The sequence below is a fragment of the Nycticebus coucang genome, chromosome 18, assembly GCF_027406575.1.
Source record: "Nycticebus coucang isolate mNycCou1 chromosome 18, mNycCou1.pri, whole genome shotgun sequence".
Lineage (NCBI taxonomy): Eukaryota > Metazoa > Chordata > Mammalia > Primates > Lorisidae > Nycticebus > Nycticebus coucang.
Window position 1 is genome coordinate 54,284,470 of NC_069797.1, and position 17,662 is coordinate 54,302,131.

The 17,662-nt window shown below is 44.5% G+C and overlaps 1 protein-coding gene across 1 annotated transcript in view; it reads left to right on the top strand.

The window, feature by feature from the left end:
* SOCS7 (suppressor of cytokine signaling 7) overlaps positions 1 to 17,337 on the top strand; it is a 40,751-nt gene extending 23,414 nt beyond the window's left edge. Inside the window, exons 8-10 of the mRNA XM_053568487.1 lie at positions 6,909 to 7,044; positions 7,457 to 7,611; positions 11,708 to 17,337. Of these exons, the coding sequence (XP_053424462.1) occupies positions 6,909 to 7,044; positions 7,457 to 7,577 (257 nt within the window). The 3' untranslated portion in view covers positions 7,578 to 7,611; positions 11,708 to 17,337. The remainder of the gene's footprint in view (positions 1 to 6,908; positions 7,045 to 7,456; positions 7,612 to 11,707) is intronic.
* Positions 17,338 to 17,662: the final 325 nt, after the last annotated feature.

A 17,662-nucleotide genomic window follows, 5' to 3' on the forward strand; every position in this document is an offset into this window, starting at 1 on the left:
AAGTACGTAAGGGCAGGGTAGTCAGTGCTGCTTGTGGACAAACCTGGGAAATCTCAGAGAGGATTCTGAATTCTAGATTTTAGAGCATTTCTCTATTTGTAAAGTATTAAAAGACTTCATGGATATCGGATGTGGTGGTATGCACCTGTAGTCCCAGCTACTCAGGAAGCTGAGGCAGGAGGATCACTTGAGTCCAGGAGTTCTGGGTGGTAGTGTACTATGCTAATCTGCTGATCAGGTGTTTGGCACTAAGTTCAGCATCAATATGGTGACCTGGCAGGGGTTGGGGAGGGGGTACCAGGTTGCCTAAGGAGGAGTGAACTGGCTCAGATTGGAAACAGAGCAGATCAAAATTTCCAGTACTGCTGATTGCTAGTGGGATCACACTTGTGAATATCTACTGCACTCTAGCCTGGACAATGTAGAAAGCCCCATCTCTAAACAAAATGAAAGACTTCATGGAATCTTAGACTCCTCAGGTATGGCTCACTTCTTCCACACATGTGCCCTGTCTGCAGAAATTTTAACTAGGATTTTTTTTTTTTTTTTGTAGAGACAGAGTTTCACTTTATGGCCTTTGGTAGAGTGCCATGGCATCATACAGCTCACAGCAACCTCCAACTCCTGGGCTTAAGCGATTCTCCTGCCTCAGCCTCCCGAGTAGCTGGGACTACAGGCGCCTGCCACAACGCCCGGCTATTTTTTGGTTGCAGTTCAGCCGGGGCTGGGTTTGAACCCACCACCCTCGGTATATGGGGCCGGCGCCTTACTGACTGAGCCACAGGCGCCACCCTTAACTAAGATTCTTCACATTGTAGTAAAGTCTAGAGCTTGTACTATTGGCTATGTTTATTGAGTGCCTGTTATATGCTAGGTACTTGGTCAGTTTCTTTATTTACATATCTCTAATTTACCATGACAGTAAATAAATATCTCTAATTTTTTATAACAGTCTCAAAGTTAGATAATAGATCGGTCTTTTTGAAGAAGTGGATAAGACTATTTTAATTTTTCCAGTGAGGAAACTGGGCTAAGCTCAAAACTTAAATTACTTAACTTAAAGATAACATAGCTGATTGTTGCTAAAGCCAGAATTTAAATCCCTCCCCAACTAACCAGAAATTCTATGCTTTATTTACTACCACTCTGTTTTGAGAAAAGGTACAGTAATCAATTTGAAAATTGAGTTTGCTAGCATTTGTGGAAAGTACATAAGGAAGATTGAAACATGTTTATTAGGGGAGGAGTCTTTCTAGGATTTATGATAAATACTACAGGTAGAATGTCTGTTTGCACTTAAAATTGTAATCAAATTATGGTTGGGTGCATTGGCTCATGCCTGTGATCCTAGCACTTTGAGAGACTAAGGTAGGAGGATCACTTTAGGCCAGGAGGGGGAGACCATAGTGAGAACCCATCTCTACTAAAATTAAAAAATTAGCCAGGTGTGGCAGTGCACACCTGTAGTCCCAGCTACTCGGGAGGCTAAGGCAGGAGAATGGCTTGAGCCTGGGAGTTCAAGGTTGCAGTAAAGATATGATCATGCCACTGCACTCCAACCTGGGTGACAGAGTGAGACCCTGTCTCAAAAAAAAATAACAAAAAAAACTAATAAAGTTGAAAAGGCAAAAGCGGAGTTATTTGCCCCTCAACCAGAAGTGACCTTTTTGAAGGATTGGGACAAGAAGGCAGAGAGCCCTCTTTTGCTTATCATAAAGGTGTAGGCATTGTATGAGGTTGACTTTATTTGGGGAGAGAATTGGGATGAGAAGAAGTAGTTGTTAGTATTTAGGTTGAACTCTGTCAGTCTGCATCAGGGATTTTAACTCAATAGATTCTAAAATGAACCTGGAATGATGATAACTGAATGCCTAAGAGGAGCTAGCAGTTAATTAACCCTTATAAAACTCTTTGAGTGATATTCCAGTTGTCTCTCTCTTTTTTTTTTTTCTTAAAGCACCTTAAGTAATTAAGGTACAGTAAGTTGCAGAGCCAGGATGAAGCACTCTCAGGTTTTCTGGCTCAAATCTTAGAGCTGGATGTACTAGGAGGGCATTAGAGGTATGCCAGGGATCACAGGAGTTGCAAAGCTAGCACTAATGGGGAAGTTCTGGACAAATAAGGAACAGAAGGAAATTAGAAAAAATTGAATAGGGCAGCGCCTGTGGCTCAGTGAGTAGGGCGCTGGCCTCATATACCAAGGGTGGCAGGTTCAAACCTGGCCCCCGTGAACTGCAACAAAAAAATAGCTGGGTGTTGTGGTGGGCGCCTGTAGTCCCAGCTACTCGGGAGGCTGAGGCAAGAGAATCGCCTAAGTCCAGGAGTTGGAAGTTGCTGTGAGCTGTGATGCGACAGCACTCTACGGAGGGCCATAGAGTGAGACTCTGTCTCTACAAAAAAAAAAAAAATTGAATAATTAGCATCTAGGGGAGGGATCCTTGGTAAAAATAATTGATACCTGAGCTTGGTTCTTATCCCTTATCCCTTTTTGTTTTAATATTGGAGCATTGTCCCAACAGATCTGAGGTCACTGATTACATTTCATTTGGCCCCTGTCCATTTCACAATTATAAACTAAACCCCTAATATTAGATAACTCAAAGTGGACATGTCCTTTTTAGTTGGGAGAATCTTCATCAACTGTGAAGTGCATGAAGAAATATCTTTAAAAAAAATCACACTTTGAATTGGATAACTCTTTAAAGGAAATTGGTTACTTCCTCTTTTAAAATTGTCATTAAGGCTAAGCACCTGTAGCTCAAGTGGCTAGGGCACCAGCCACATATACTGTAGCTGGTGGGTTCGAATCCAGCCCAGGACTGCCAAACAACAATGAACAACTACAACCAAAACATAGTCGGGTGCTGTGGTGGCTACCTGTAGTCCCAGCTACTTGGGAGGCTGAGGCAAGAGAATCGCTTAAGCCCAAGTGTTTGAGGTTGCTGTGAGCTGTGATGCCACAGCACTCTAACTAGGGCAACAGCTTGAGACTCTGTCTCAATAAATAAATAAATACATACATACATACATAAAATAAAAATAAAATTGTTGGGCGGCGCCTATGGCTCAGTTGGTAAGGCGCCGGCCCCATATACCGAGGGTGGCGGGTTCAAACCCGGCCCCGGCCAAACTGCAACCAAAAAATAGCCGGGTGTTGTGGCGGGTGCCTGTAGTCCTAGCTACTCGGAAGGCTGAGGCAAGAGAATCGCCTTAAGCCCAGGAGTTGGAGGTTGCTGTGAGCTGTGTGAGGCCATGGCACTCTACCAAGGGCCATAAAGTGAGACTCTGTCTCTACAAAAAAAAGAAATAATAAAATTGTCATTAAATTATTATAATTAACTTGTTCAATGACCTGTCTTTCCTGTATATCAAGGTTTTTCAACTTAGCGCTACTGACATTATGGGTTATACAGTTTTTTATTGTTGGGTCTGTCCTGTATATTGGAGGAAATTTAGCAGTAACCCTGGCTTTTCCTCACTCATTCCTTCCACTAAGTTGTTACAATCAAAATTATGTCTCCATATGCCTCTGGGCTCCTAAATTATGCCCAATTGCAAACCACTGCTGTATACTATGGGGATTAAAAAATACAGTTTCAGGGGGCGGTGCCTGTGGCTCAGTCGGTAAGGCGCCGGCCCCATATACCGAGGGTGGTGGGTTCAAACCCGGCCCCAGCTGAACTGCAACCAAAAAATAGCTGGGCGTTGTGGCGGGCACCTGTAGTCCCAGCTACTCGGGAGGCTGAGGTAAGAGAATTGCTTAAGCCCAGGAGTTGGAGGTTGCTGTGAGCTGTGTGATACCACGGCACTCTACCGCGGGCCATAATGTGAGACTCTGTCTCTACAAAAAAAAAAAAAAAAAAAAATACAGTTTCTGGGACCAGAGCTCTGAGTGCCCTGCCCCACCCTGGTCCTATTGGTTACTAACTCTTGCCTCAGTTTCCTCATCAGTTAATGGAGATGATAATAGTACCTACCTTATAGAGTTGTTCTGAGAAATGCAAGAAATAATTCACGTAAGTTATTTAGGACAATGTCTGGTGCAGAGTAAGTGCTCAACAGGTGTTACCTTTTTTCAGTGGTCTCTAAGATGCAGGCGTATAGAAAGTGTTAAAGGTGATATCTGTGGTGGTCTCCTAACCCTGTGAAGGAGAATCACACTCTGGGTGGCCCCTGGGATATCCTTTGGGATATCATTTGTTGTTATTTTATCTTCCTTATCTGATTGCTAGGTCCTCCAGGACAAGGACTGTCTTTCCTTTGCTCTATATTATTTTATACTAAAAAATTTGAATATTTATTATTTGTAATGCATTATTTTTGTTTGGTGAGATATTAGACATATTCAGAAGAGATTATTTCATGAATGCTTGTGAAAGAAGCCCTTTCCTGGGGACTTTTTTTTTTGTTTTGAGACAGAGTCTCACTTTGTTACCCTCAGTTAAGTACTGTGGCATCATAGCTCATAGCAGCCTCTACCTGAGGTAGAGGTAGCCACGGCACTCTACCTGAGGGCGGTACAGTGAGACTCTGTCTCTATAAAAAAAAAAAGAAATTCTGTAGACACAACTGGTTAGAAAACTAAAATATCTAGGCGGTGCCTGTGGCTCAGTGAGTAGGGCACTGAGAATCGCCTAAGCCCAGGAGTTGGAGATGCTGTGAGCTGTGTGACGCTACTGCACTCTACAGAGGGCAATAAAGTGAGACTGTCTCCACAAAAAAAAAAAAGTTAAAGAAAGAAAATAAAATATCTACTACTATTGGGTTTAATTTCAAATAGTTTTTAATTTTGTTTCAAGGCATAAGAATAAACAAGTTAAAGCTTGCAGAGTACTTCCCAAAGCCTTTTCATGGCTGCTGACAACTGACTTTCTTTTGAGACAGAGTCTCAAGCTGCCGCCCTGCGTAGAGTGCCATGGCGTCACACGGCTCACAGCAACATCTAACTCTTGGGCTTATGCTATTCTCTTGCCTCAGCCTCCCGAGCAGCTGGGACTACAGGCACCCGCCACAACGCCCAGCTATTTTTTTGTTGCAGTTTGGCCGGGGCTGGTTTGAACCCGCCACCCTTGGCATATGGGGCCGGCGCCCTACTCACTGAGCCACAGGTGCCGCCCCAGAATTTCTTTTGATATGATTATGGCCAAGAAAGAATTCTTTCAAAGATTTTGCAACTCAGATTCTTTTTTTATTTTTCTTGTCCTTTTTTGCAACTCAGATTCTTTCTCAAAGCAGTTTGCTTATTTACCCTACATAGCCCCTTTGTTGATTGAAACCGGAATATTCTTAGTTCCCTTGAACCACTTCCAGTGTTCCTGCTTTCTAGATGTCTGTATACTGTGGCATCAGCTCTGTGGGGGTTGGGGTGCTTACCCAGGGCCTGCTGCTATTGATGCGTGGGGGGTGTGGTCCTCCTGCTAAGCCTGGTCTTGGTCAGCCAGCTCTTTTGCACTAAGTAATACTGATCTCAGCTTGCCTAAGCTACTGTAGTTATTGTTCTTTTAAAAACATTGTCCTGGCGGTGCCTGTGGCTCAGTGGGTAGGGCGCCGGCCCCATATAACGAGGGTGGCGGGTTCAAACCTGGCCACAGCCAAACTGCAACAAAAAATAGCTGGGCGTTGTGGTGGGCACCTGTAGTCCCAGCTACTTGGGAGGCTGAGGCAAGACAATCGCCTAAGCCCAAGAGTTGGAGGTTGCTGTGAGCTGTGATGCCACGGCACTCTACCAAGGGCGATAAAGTGAGACTCTGTCTCTTTAAAAAAAAAAAAAGAAAGGAAAGGAAAAAATCATCATCCTAGGGCTGTGCCTGTGGCTCAAAGGCTCAGGGCACCAGCCCCATATACCAGAGGCCAGAGGTGACGGCTTCAAACCCAGCCCCAGGCCACAAACAAAAACAACAACAACAACAACAAAAATGTGAGCTTTAAAACTTTTTTCTGCCTGAGTGGCACCTGTGGCTCTAGGAGTAGGGTGCTGGCCCCATATATCAGGGGTGGCGGGTTCAAGCCCGGCCCCAGCCAAAACTGCAAAAAAAGAAAGAAAAAAACATCATCCTAGCTCAGGCCCATGGCTTAGTGGTTAGGGCGCTGGCTATATGCACCAGAGCTGGTGGGTTCAAACCGAGCCCGGGCCTGCTAAACAACAATGACAGCAACAACAACAAATAGCCAGGCATTGTGGCGGGCTCCTGTAATCCCAGCTACTTGGGAGGCTGCAGCAAGAGAATTGCTTACGCCCGAGAGTTTGAGGTTGCTGTGAGCAGTGACACCATAGCACTCTACTGAGGGTGACATAGTGAGACTCTGTGTCACAAAAAAAAAAATCATTTTTTTTTTTTTTCTGTTTCTTTAACCCAGCATAAAATTTCAGAAGTAGGAAGAGGAGTGATGGGGAGAAAGTAGGTGTAAGATGTTACTAAACCTGATTGTCTTAGCTTGAAATAAATGGCAGGAGTAATAGGCTTGTCAACTTTAATCCCAGCTATTGCCTTCTACTTAGGAGCCTCTCTCCTTAAGCTGTTGGAATTTGGTGGGGACCCCTCCAAACAACCTGAGTTGTTAGATGTGCCAAATGGTGTGTCTTCTATTTCTAGCAGGGATGCTTTTGATTGTTCCTCTTCCCTGAGAGCCTGGGATTGGCCACTTGGCTCCAAGCAAAGAGCTTGGCATTGTTCATTGGTCTGATGGATACCCTTGGCAGAGGAGAATAAGTTCTCTAAGTATGAAATGTGGTAGTGGTGCTTCTACAGATGGAAATCAACAAAGCTTTGTGGAAGGGCTTTGCAGAAAATTGTATGGACAAATGATAGAGAAGCCCTATTTTCCCCTTTTGGATTCTCTTTGTAAGGGAAGTTGTAGTTAGCTCATTGCTCTTTCTGAATATTTCCCCCTTGTTTTCATTCTTGAAGGACTTCCACCAACTCCTGTCCAGCTGCTCTATCCAGTGTCCCGTTTCAGCAATGTCAAATCCCTCCAGCACCTTTGCAGATTCCGGATCCGGCAGCTTGTCAGGATAGATCACATCCCGGATCTCCCACTGCCTAAGTACAACTGGGTCATTCGGGTTGGGGCTGGGACAGGGGTGGAGTGAGTTACAAATGTCAGGCCTGTAAGCTGCTTACATAGGCAGAGTCTTGCATAAAATATTCACAGGTATCATCCTTTCGTTCTTTAATGTCTTAGCTCCTAATTCTAGAACTGTCACATTGCAACCAGAAGGGAGGAAAATGTGACTAGCAGCCCTCCTTTCTGTAGTCTCTATGAAGAGCAAAGTGGGAATGGTAAGAAAGCAGGAGACAGAACTATAATAATGAGAAAATAGGAATTTTGTTAGGTTGGCAGTGTCTTTGGTGTAACCATGCAGGGAATGACGAAGGGTTGAACAAAGGAGATTTTTCTTTTATATTCTGTATAAATAACCCTTTGTGTTTGTATATTTTTCATTTGTTTTTCACAGACCTCTGATTTCTTATATCCGAAAGTTCTACTACTATGATCCTCAGGAAGAGGTGTACCTGTCTCTAAAGGAAGCGCAGCTCATTTCCAAACAGAAGCAGGAGGTAGAACCCTCCACGTAGCGAGGGAGGGGCCCCCTGCTAATCGCCACCAACGGTATGAGCTCTTTGCTTCACTGTCTAGCTGCGTTGCTACCTGGCAATTATCATCATGTGTTGAGCCTTTTGCACCCCACCCCCCATGTACAGCCTCGATTAGGCAACTGTCCACACCATACCTGATAATGGAGCCCCCAAGGGGCACATTCCCCACTTGGGAGCAAAGCAGACAAACATTAAAGGCTTAAGGAATATTTGCCAAGAAACATGCAAGCTAATTGCTGAACATAACCAAAGAGGAGGACACACAAGTGTAGCTGAGTGTGTCACCTTCTCTCATACTTTGGTTGATCTCCCTGACATTGTACAAATTATATAGTATAAAGCAGAAAACCAAAGGGGAAGAAAACGTTATCAAAGGAAATGCAAACATGCTTTAGTAGCAATAGGCATATACTTCAATGAGATCTCCACCTTGTCCCACAGTGTGGAATATGCAGATGAGGAAAACAGCTTGCTTTTCTCCTCAGAGTTGCACTTGGGCAAAGTAAATTGTTCAAGAGAAAAAATGAATTGGGCCATGTCCGATGGCTCACACCTATAATCCCAGCATTCTGGGAGGCTGAGGCGAGCTGATTGCTTGAGGTCAGGCATTTTGAGTCCAGCCTGAGCAAGAGTGAGACTCTGTCTCTAGAAACTAGCTGGACGTTGTGGCAGGCACCTATAGTCCTAGTTGCTTGGGAGGCTGAGACAAGGGGATCACTTGAGCCCCAGGAGTTGAAGGTTGGTGTGAGGTATGACGACAGGGTGCTCTACTGAGGGCAATAGAATAAAACTCTGTCTTAAAAAAAAAAAGAGACTAAATGAATTAACTAAAGAATTCACTTATCTTAGGGGGTATTTTCCATTGCTACACTGAGTTCTACTCATTTATTTTCCCATAAAGTATCTTGGAATCCTTGTTTGTGCAGATGAATTATAGTTACTCTTTTAAATTGCATTAAAGTGAACATTACAGGGTTGAGGTGAGTAGGAGACGCAGTTGCCAGAGATCCCTGACTTTGGTGGTCTTAAGGATGAGCAAGATCAACTGCCAGTGACTCTTGGCTCTCCTCTTAGTGTAGAGTGTTGTTTTTAAAGCACATTAATACTTCTTTACTAACCTTCTTTGTTCCGCAGTCCCACCCCACACATATTACAAAGGGAAAAACACACAGGTGACTTAGAGTGAAAAGGAGCCTTTAATCTCTCTACCTTCTCTGCTATTTTCCTAATCAGAGAGAATGACAACTGGTGTTTAGGACCTGTGGGTTTTCTACAGGCACAGTTACGATGAACCTAACTGTGTCTCCTCTTGGCTCTTCAGAAGTTCCTGATGCTTTGTATTGGGGGGAAAGCATCTGAGCTGGGCTAATAAGGATTAACAAGAGGAAAAGAAATGGAGAAGAGAGATTAGAAATGGTAACTTGGGCGGTGCCTGTGGCTCAAAGGAGTAGAGCCCCGGCCCCATTACCGGAGGTGGTGGGTTCAAACCCAGCCCGGGCCAAAAACTGCAACAAAAGAAAGAAAGAAAGAAAGAAAGAAATGATAACTCTGGGCCAGGCACAGTGGCTAATGTGTATAATCCTAGCACTGTGGGAGGCCAAAGCAGGAGGCTCCCTTGAGCTGAGGAGTTCGAGACCAGCCTGAGCAAGAGCAAGACCCTATCTTCGCTAAAAATAGAAAAATTAGCCAGGTGTATCATGGTGTGTACCTATAGTCCCAGCTACTCAGGAAGCTGAGACTAGAGGTTTGCCAGAGCCCAGGATTTTGAGGTTGTGGTGAGCTATGATGATGCCACTGCACTCTACCTGAGGAAACAGAGTGAGACTCTGTCTCAAGAAAAAAAATAAAATAAAACAATCCTGGGAGGCTGATTTAACTTAAAGGCTCCTGGACTGGGTGTACAGTCTCTTAACATTTCTTCAATTATATGTAAATTGTATGCCTTGGAAGTGACTTCTAAAACCTCTAAGTGCTGTTATGTTAGAAGATTTCTTTACATGGTGGCTTTTGCAGTTGAGATTAGAGTAGGAAGGCAGAGGGAGAACTAGGGTGGTCTATCTGCCCACCTGTACCCCTGAGGAATAATTAGGAGCACCACTTCATTTCACAGAATAAACCCACATAAACAGGAGCACATGCAGAGAAGGGCCTTAGGGTAGTGGAGGGCACCAAAATTTGTCATGTGAGGAATAAATGAAGGGACTAGAAATATAGTTAAGCTAGAACAGAGAAGTTTTAGGGAAGGGTAGTTGAAAAGAAGTCTTTGATGGGTTTCCTAAAGAAGGGTGATAAAGCTTATTCTGTATGGTTCTGGTGGGCAGGGCAATGTTATAAGGAATTAGCTTTTGGTCCAGCTTTAGAAGTAAACCCTTTTTTTTGAGACAGTGTCACTTTGTCACCCTCGATAGAGTGCTGTAGCGTCACAGCTCACAGCAACCTCCAACTCTTGAGCCTAGGCAATTCTCTTGCCTCAGCCTCCCGAGTAGCTGGGACTACAAGTGCCCACCACAATGCCTGGCTATTTTTTTGTTGCAGTTTGATCAGGTCCGGGTTCGAACTCACCACCCTTGGTATATGAGCCACAGGGGCTGCCCTAGAAGAACCTTTTTAACAGAGAGTCCAGAAATGGGATGATTTTCCTCAGGAGTTTTCATTTGGTAGATATCTGTTTATTTCTTAAGTACCTAATGTGAATTGGGAATAGAATGCTGAGCAAGACAGTTAAAGGCCCTGTTCTTTTCAAGGAAAGAGAGCAAACATGTAAATAAATGAATAGGCTGTCAGGCAACTGTACATGTTATAGGGAAAATAAATCTGGGTAAAGTTTAGTGATTAGTGGTGTTGAGTGTTAGCTCAAGCTTGAATGATCAGGAAAGGTCTTGTGAAGAAGTGACATTCTTGAGAGGATCTGGGAACACTCTGGACAAGGGGACCTATAAATGTAAAGGTCCTGCCTTAGATGGGAAAGAACATGGGAGGATCAGGTAGAGGCCAGGGGTTGCCATTTGTCTTTGAATGTTGGAGCAGTCATGTATTGGCAAAGTTTGAACTGAACTTCAAGGGTTCCTTTTTGCTGTGATAGTAAGATTGTCCCTATGACAAATAATAAACATAATATTGTATTTGTTGCTGATTTAGATCCTAGGACTCCTTGAAAAGGGGAAGTAACATTTCCCAAGGGAATGGTTTTGGCTTTATGATTTTTTTTTTTAATTAAATCATAGCTGTGTACATTAGGCTTTATAATTTCTTGTCGGCTTTTTTTTTTTTTTTTTTGTAGGGACAGAGTCTCACTTTATCGCCCTCCGTAAAGTGCCTTGGCATCACACAGCTCACATCAACCTCCAGCCTTGGGCTTAGGCAATTCTTTTGCCTCAGCCTCTCAAGTATCTAGGACTACAGGCACCCACCACAACGCCCAGCTATTTTTTTTTTTTTTCCTGGCTATTTTTTTGTTGCAGTTCGGCCAGGGCCGGGTTTGAACCCGCCACCCTTGGTATATGGGGCCGGCGCCCTACTCACTGAGCCACGGTGCCGCCACTTGTTGGCTCATTTTAATTTCGGAGTTCTGAATAGCCTGCTTGGTTGGTGTGGTGTTACCTGGGAGATTTTGTGCCAGGATAATCAGGGTACAGAGTAATCACTAGAACAGTACCTGTCTCAAGTCAGAAGGTGAGAGCTACATTGGCCTTTGTGGTTCTTTGTCAACTCCCTTCAGTAGTTGGAAACTACAGAAACAGGCTTACCGGGCTTTCTTCAGGGGCTTATTTCTGATTTTAGTCCCTAGAGTAGTTAGGGCTTAGGGAGAAAGTAGATGGGAAATTGAGGAAAAGAAAGAATTTAGGCAATGTGGTAGGATATATTTATTAGTTACATCAGGACCTTGTTTTGGTATCCAAGTCATAGGCTGCTCAGATCCCCCCTTACACAGGCCATTGCTCTATCTCCAGCCAGCTACAGTATTGGTTGGAAACATTTAGCTATCCAGGCTTTATTCTCCATTTAGCTGAGTGTCTCTACTGCCAGTGGCTAGGCTGTTCTTTGACTCCATTTTGGTTTACTTTGTTGAACTGTTATAATTTTCTATTTTGTTTCTTTTTTTCACCCAGGCATTTGGTTGCCAAGTTCCAGTTTTGAAGAACCAAATGAAGCTACCATGACGAAAATCAAGAGGGAATAGGAAGGGTTGGGATTCTTTGCGCAAAAAGTTTGGTTCCCCTTCACAGCCCTGGGGCTTGGAAGAAGCACACAACCATAATACTCTGAGTGGGGGCTCCACTGCTCACGTCCACTCGTGCGGCGTCCTAGAACTGGAAAAGCTCCTTGGAAAACTGGAAGAAGTCTCAACACTGTTTCTTTTTTAGAACTTTTGATTTTGATGTTTGTATTTCTTGGTATGGAAAAATTAATCTCGAAGGCAGCTGGAATTTGTACTCATTGGATTAAAAGTGGTATGAGGAGTGAGCAGGTCCAAAGAAGGGGAGGGAGGAGAGCAGTCATGAAGCTGGTGCCAAAGGCAGAGTTAGAGTCTCCACCAGGGACCTTGAAGAAGGCAGGAGCAAACAGGATTAGAGGTGTCTGAGGGAAGGTGAATATGCTTCTCATTGCCATGGGTAATCTCAGTAGGAGCAGGAGAGAAAGGAGGATGGGTGGTCTTAAAGAGAAGATTATTGAACACAAACTGGCAAATGGTCTTTGCTGTGGAAAGTAGTGATACCCTGCATCCTTTCATTTTAAGATTTAAGAAAATGATTTTGGAATCAACTTTCATGGAAGCTGTATTAGTTTCATTCTGTTTATTCCTTAAGCTCTGTGACCTGAAATTAACCCTGTTCTTCTTACATCCTCAGCCCATTACCCCTGGAGATAACTATACATTTCACTGTGGTCATGGTAACCTCATTTCTATTGCTTCTGCCAGCTGTCAGGGCAATAGTGTTTCTCATCACCTGAGCAGTTCAGAGCCAATCATGGGCTGCTGAGGTTAATGAAGCATGCTTCTAGATTCTTAATGGCAAATTGTACCCATGACTTAGGAGTCAGCGTTACTTCCATGTGTCTGTCAGCTAGTGAGAGGGAATGTGGAGGAAGGTGAGAAACAAAACTATGGATAGCTGTGCTCTTCCTAGAGAAAGCTCTCTAGCAATTCAACCCTAAAAGGATTTCCTTAGATCAGAGGAGAAAAGTATCACATCTCCTGTTTTTAGGCTATTGTCCCACTTCTGGGATGGGAGGTGGCAATAGCTTCTTAATTTTCCTTTGTTTAGACTGGCAACCCAAACATGTCCTGAAGCATGTATGTTGGCCTTCCATTCATTGGGAAGTCTGTTAGATGCTGATTTGAGAGTTGTCTGTCTTCCTGGTAGATGTGGGGGGGGGGTGGAGGGGAGAAAAACTCCAGTGGTCTTTTAATTGTTTCTGCAGCTGGCCATTGACAAATTATATGACATTTATGGTGTGCTTTCCTATGGAGTTACTCTGGGGAGAGGTTTGTTATTGAAATGTGACAATTGAGCTGTTGGGTCTTTATTAGTCTTGCAGTAAGTTTTCCATGAAATTGCCTCATTTGGGTTCCCCGTATTTATATTTGCTTCATCTCACAAGATAAATAATGTCAGGTTTATGGTTTCCTGATGGTTTGGGGTGAGGCTCCAGTGTCTTGATAATTTATAGAACTGCCTGTCTGGAAGCATTGGGCCTAATGTCCTGCAGGGAATGACCAGCTTCTCCTACTAGCTGAAAAGGGAGGAAACTTGTATCATTATCTGGCTATAAAGAGGTGGCCTATAAGATGAGCTTTGCAGCATAAACACAGCCCATCTCTGATTCACTATGTGGTACCTCTTCTCTCCTTGGCTTCCATGACAGTATTATCTACCAAGTAAGATTGTGATTCCAGAAATTGGCTTACCCTGTGAGTCTTGCCTATGGAGAGGGCATGTGACTCTCCATTTTGCAGAAAGTATCACCCCACTGTAAAGCCTGAAGTCTGGAATTCATTGAGATCCTCAAATGGCTAATAGGCAACTGGATCTTTTTTATTTGTCCCATTTCAGCCAATCATAATTTTAAAATTATTTTTTGGTGTGTGTTTGTCTGGCTTGGTACTGGATAATGCGGAAAACATAGAGGTGGAAGGCATGATCTGTGGCATAAGGGAGCTTTTAGGTGACTGCCACACATGAAGCAATTGGAAAATGATTCATTGTGGCAGAAAATCAAGAACTGTCTTTAACGATGATTGGAGTTAAAGACTAGATGATGTGGGCAAGGTCCATGCTGATGAGGCTTTGGCTTATAGGTGAGGGCAAAACAATGAGATGAGAAACACATGAACAAAAAATAAGGAAGCAGAAGTCTACATGGCATGTACTGAAGAATACACAGTCCTATTGGAGCAACCATGTTCAAGAATCCTTTTCCAGTGCAGTGGTCTATACTGAGACTTCAGTCATCAGGTCTTCATAGTATGGTAGAGCCCAAAGCTGGAAGTCATAAGGGTTCAAGCCATCATCAGGAACTTCAGCTCATGTGCGGGAGGCAGAGCCTCTGCACCTCCTTGGGACTGGGGTTTCTACTGGAGAACTTGTACACTCAGGTATAAAACCAAACTAGCTGAAGAGGCATGACCCAACCTCCCCAGCCACCTCTCACCTCCTGGGAGGGTAGTGTTTAATTGACTGTGATCTGTGCTGAAGTTCCTTAGAGTGGGCCAAAACAGAGGAGACCAACTCCATGGGGCATGGGTGTTTGCTGCCTGCGTGGGTGGCCTTGTGTAGAGCAAGTTAGGTGAAGGGGAGGTGCAGGGCTCAGCTTGTTTTCTGGGGACATGGTCAGAGAGGGAACAGGAATAGCAGGGCCAGTGGTTAGCACTTGCCCTTCCCCTCCCTTGGCCAGCCTACCCATTTTGCCAGCTGTGCAGCACTAATTGAAATGCAGTCTACAGAGGGAACACATTCCTTTCTGGTTGTTGTATAGTCACAAACTGAAAAAGGCACTCACTTCTAGGGACCCACTGTTGATTGGGTTAATGTCAGTAGTCCCAGGCCCAGCATGTGTAACCGTCACTTGTTTATGACTGATCTACTGTAACCTTCCTTAGGTCAGGTGAGCTGACAACTACTGCTGCAGTTGCTCAACTAATGTGAGCTGGTGACAACTACTGCTCCAACTTGCTGTTTCTTGAAATTTGTGTGCTGTTTTCAGAGCATGGGAATAGTTTTGGTATGGGAGACTGGATAAATGGATGACAGCTGGCTCTTAAGGGAGTTTGGGACCATTGGTGATGACCTTGCCCTGGTCACCTGCCCATGCCCCATGAAGTGAATATAACACCCTGGAATGGGAGGCATGTGGAAGAAAGGCTTGGCCAAAGGGAGCTCACCTCCTGCTCCTTCCTCCTTTCCTGCTTCTCACTTGGGCTGATCATGTAAGCCCCTTCTTGAGCCTGGCAGTGATGTCGAAGCAGCTGCAAATTCCCTATAACACATTCAGGAAGAACTGGGGAAAGCGGCTGGTTAGAGTTTCCAGACCCAGGGTGAGAGATTGGAGTAGAGCTAAAAGTACCCTGGGGTGCTGGCCCTGTCAGCTCTCACCTCTGGTCTCAGTAGAAAGTGGAGAGAGGAGGGACATTGTCCTTATGTAACATCCTTCCCTTCCCTGCTGCCTCTGCTGTAGCTTTGGACCCCTGAGTACAGCAAGTTAGATAAATGGGAAGTTGGTGGTTGAGGCCCTGGGAGGTAGCTGTGTGGCTGCTGAAAGGTGGTCTAAAAGTCTGTGTGAGTGTGTGTGTATGTATGTATGTACGTGTGTGCGTGTCTTCATTTGCCTAAGTCTTGCTGCCAGTTGGGGTGTTGAGCGCATCTCCAGTGGAAGAAGACCCTGCATTTGTTTTTTACTTTTAAGAGAATGACATGCCCCCTGTCAGCAAGGGAGGAGCTTTTGAGTTAGACATTTTCCCTATGGGAATCCTCTTGGTTTGGTTTGTGGGAAAGGGGGGAATGGATGAGTGATTTTTATCTCTAATTGTCAACACAGCTGTTCTTACACTGAATTTGTGCTATTGCATACATGTAGCCATCTTTCTTTTCACTGCAGCAGTGTTTATCAGTAGTTCAAAATGATTTATTTGCTCCTGGGGAGTAAAACCTTTTTTATTAAAAAAGAAAAAGAAAAAAAAAAAGTGTGCCCCCACCTACACCTATGATAGCTATAGGATATTGGGCTACAAAGGTCAAGTCTGCAAGTCCCTGTGATATATCCTGTTTTGACGTTGGCGCCTTCATGCTCAGCACAAACGAACAGGAAGTCTTGGGAGGAGTGAGATGGGGGTTGGATCATAGTCACAGGCCATGGGGACTCAGGTACTGCAGTTAGAAAAATAGAGTGATGAGTTGTATTTAAAATGTTGATTCTCTAATCTGCCAGAAAAAGACCTTTCTTTACGTGCAGATTTCTTATTGTCCTTGTCCTTTTCATTGCTTCTTGACCTTCCTGGTAGGTGTCACCCAGTTTCTTCCTGTTCCCTTCCTGTTTCTCTCTACACCTTCTTCCATCCCTCTCCACTCCCATCTACCTCCCGGGAAGCCAGTCCTGCATGCTGAATTTGTAACATGCCTTCACTCCATTTCATCTTTAGAGGGTTTAGAGGGTACTTGGAACCACTCTCTTTCCCCTTCCCACTCCCTCTTCTGCAACGCCAAGAGGCATCTAGGGGCAGGCAAAAAGCCAGCCATTGGTGGGAAGACATGCATGTTTGGTTGCAGCTGGACTGCAATCGTAGTTGCTTCTGGAGATAAGAGTGTAAGGAAGGCTTGGACACTCTCCTTTAGAATCTGGGATAATCACAAACCACACAGCCCCTCTCAGAGTTGCGTCCTTAGCTCCCTAATCAGCTCAGGGGGAGTGGGAAGGCTGGTCTGAATACTCCCATCTCTGGTGCTCTCTTGGACAGGGGCCTGCCCTTCACTCTTGGGCCCAGAACTTTGTCCAAGGGATAGGCAGGGTCTAGGCACCACTCTGGGTAAACCAGTTGTTGGAATGCCCAAACTGGTGCTGCCTGTGGCACAGCCACTGCTGTACATTTTTGGTTTTTAAGAAACTCAAAGAGGGGTGTCATTCTGGGCTCAGGGTGGTTGCCAGTTCTTCCCCAGAAGGGGTACCCCACCCCACTGCAACCACTTCTGTCCCCTTTAGCCCCCCTGCCCTCCAAGCCAAAGCATGGCCTGGCTTTTGTCTTCCCATTTAGTTGTCCCCCTTTACTCTCCCTTTTTGTGCTTAATTTATTAAAATAGTTGCTGTATAATTTATTTTCATAAGCTATAAAAAATTACTAAATGGTTAAAATAGACTTGCAGGCCAATCTTAAATGGGGTGGGAGGGTCTGAGGGCGGGATGGGAAAGATGTTTTGATATAAACAAAACAATGCACTTTGGGTGTGTTTTGGTATTTTTCTGGGGATGGAAGGGGTGGGCGTTGGGATGTCCCTATAGATTAGTTCCAGAATGGGGTGTCTGTATATACTGTATTCATAGGCATGTTTGACTCTCATAAAGGGACATTAGTAGCTGCTGCAGGTACTGTTTGGAAACCCCATGTGCAATTCCCAGTTTTTTGTAAGTGTCAGTGCGGGAGACATTTGACTCTTGTGTTTGTATCTCCTTTTTATGATTGCTGTACCGACCCATGTCTTTTTGGGGAGGGTAAAAAGAGATTTGAAATAAAAATGTTTAGAAATTATTTCATGTTATTTGGGTTTCTGGGGTTTTTTTTTTTTTCAGTCTCTTATCTCATATGACTTCTCACCTGCCCCCATAGGATCCCTGTGATGACAGCCAGTCAGAGCACACCCAGCGCTGATCTTGTCAGAATTGGACAAGTCTGGGTGCTGTGGCTCAAGCCTGTAATCCTAGCACTTTGGGAGGCCGAGGTGGGTAGATCGCTCGAGCTCAGGAGTTTGAGACCAGCGAGATCATGTCTCTAAAACTAGCTGGGCACTGTGGCAGGCGCCTATAGTCCCAGCTACTTAGGAGGCTGAGGCAAAAGGATCACTCAAGCCCAAGAG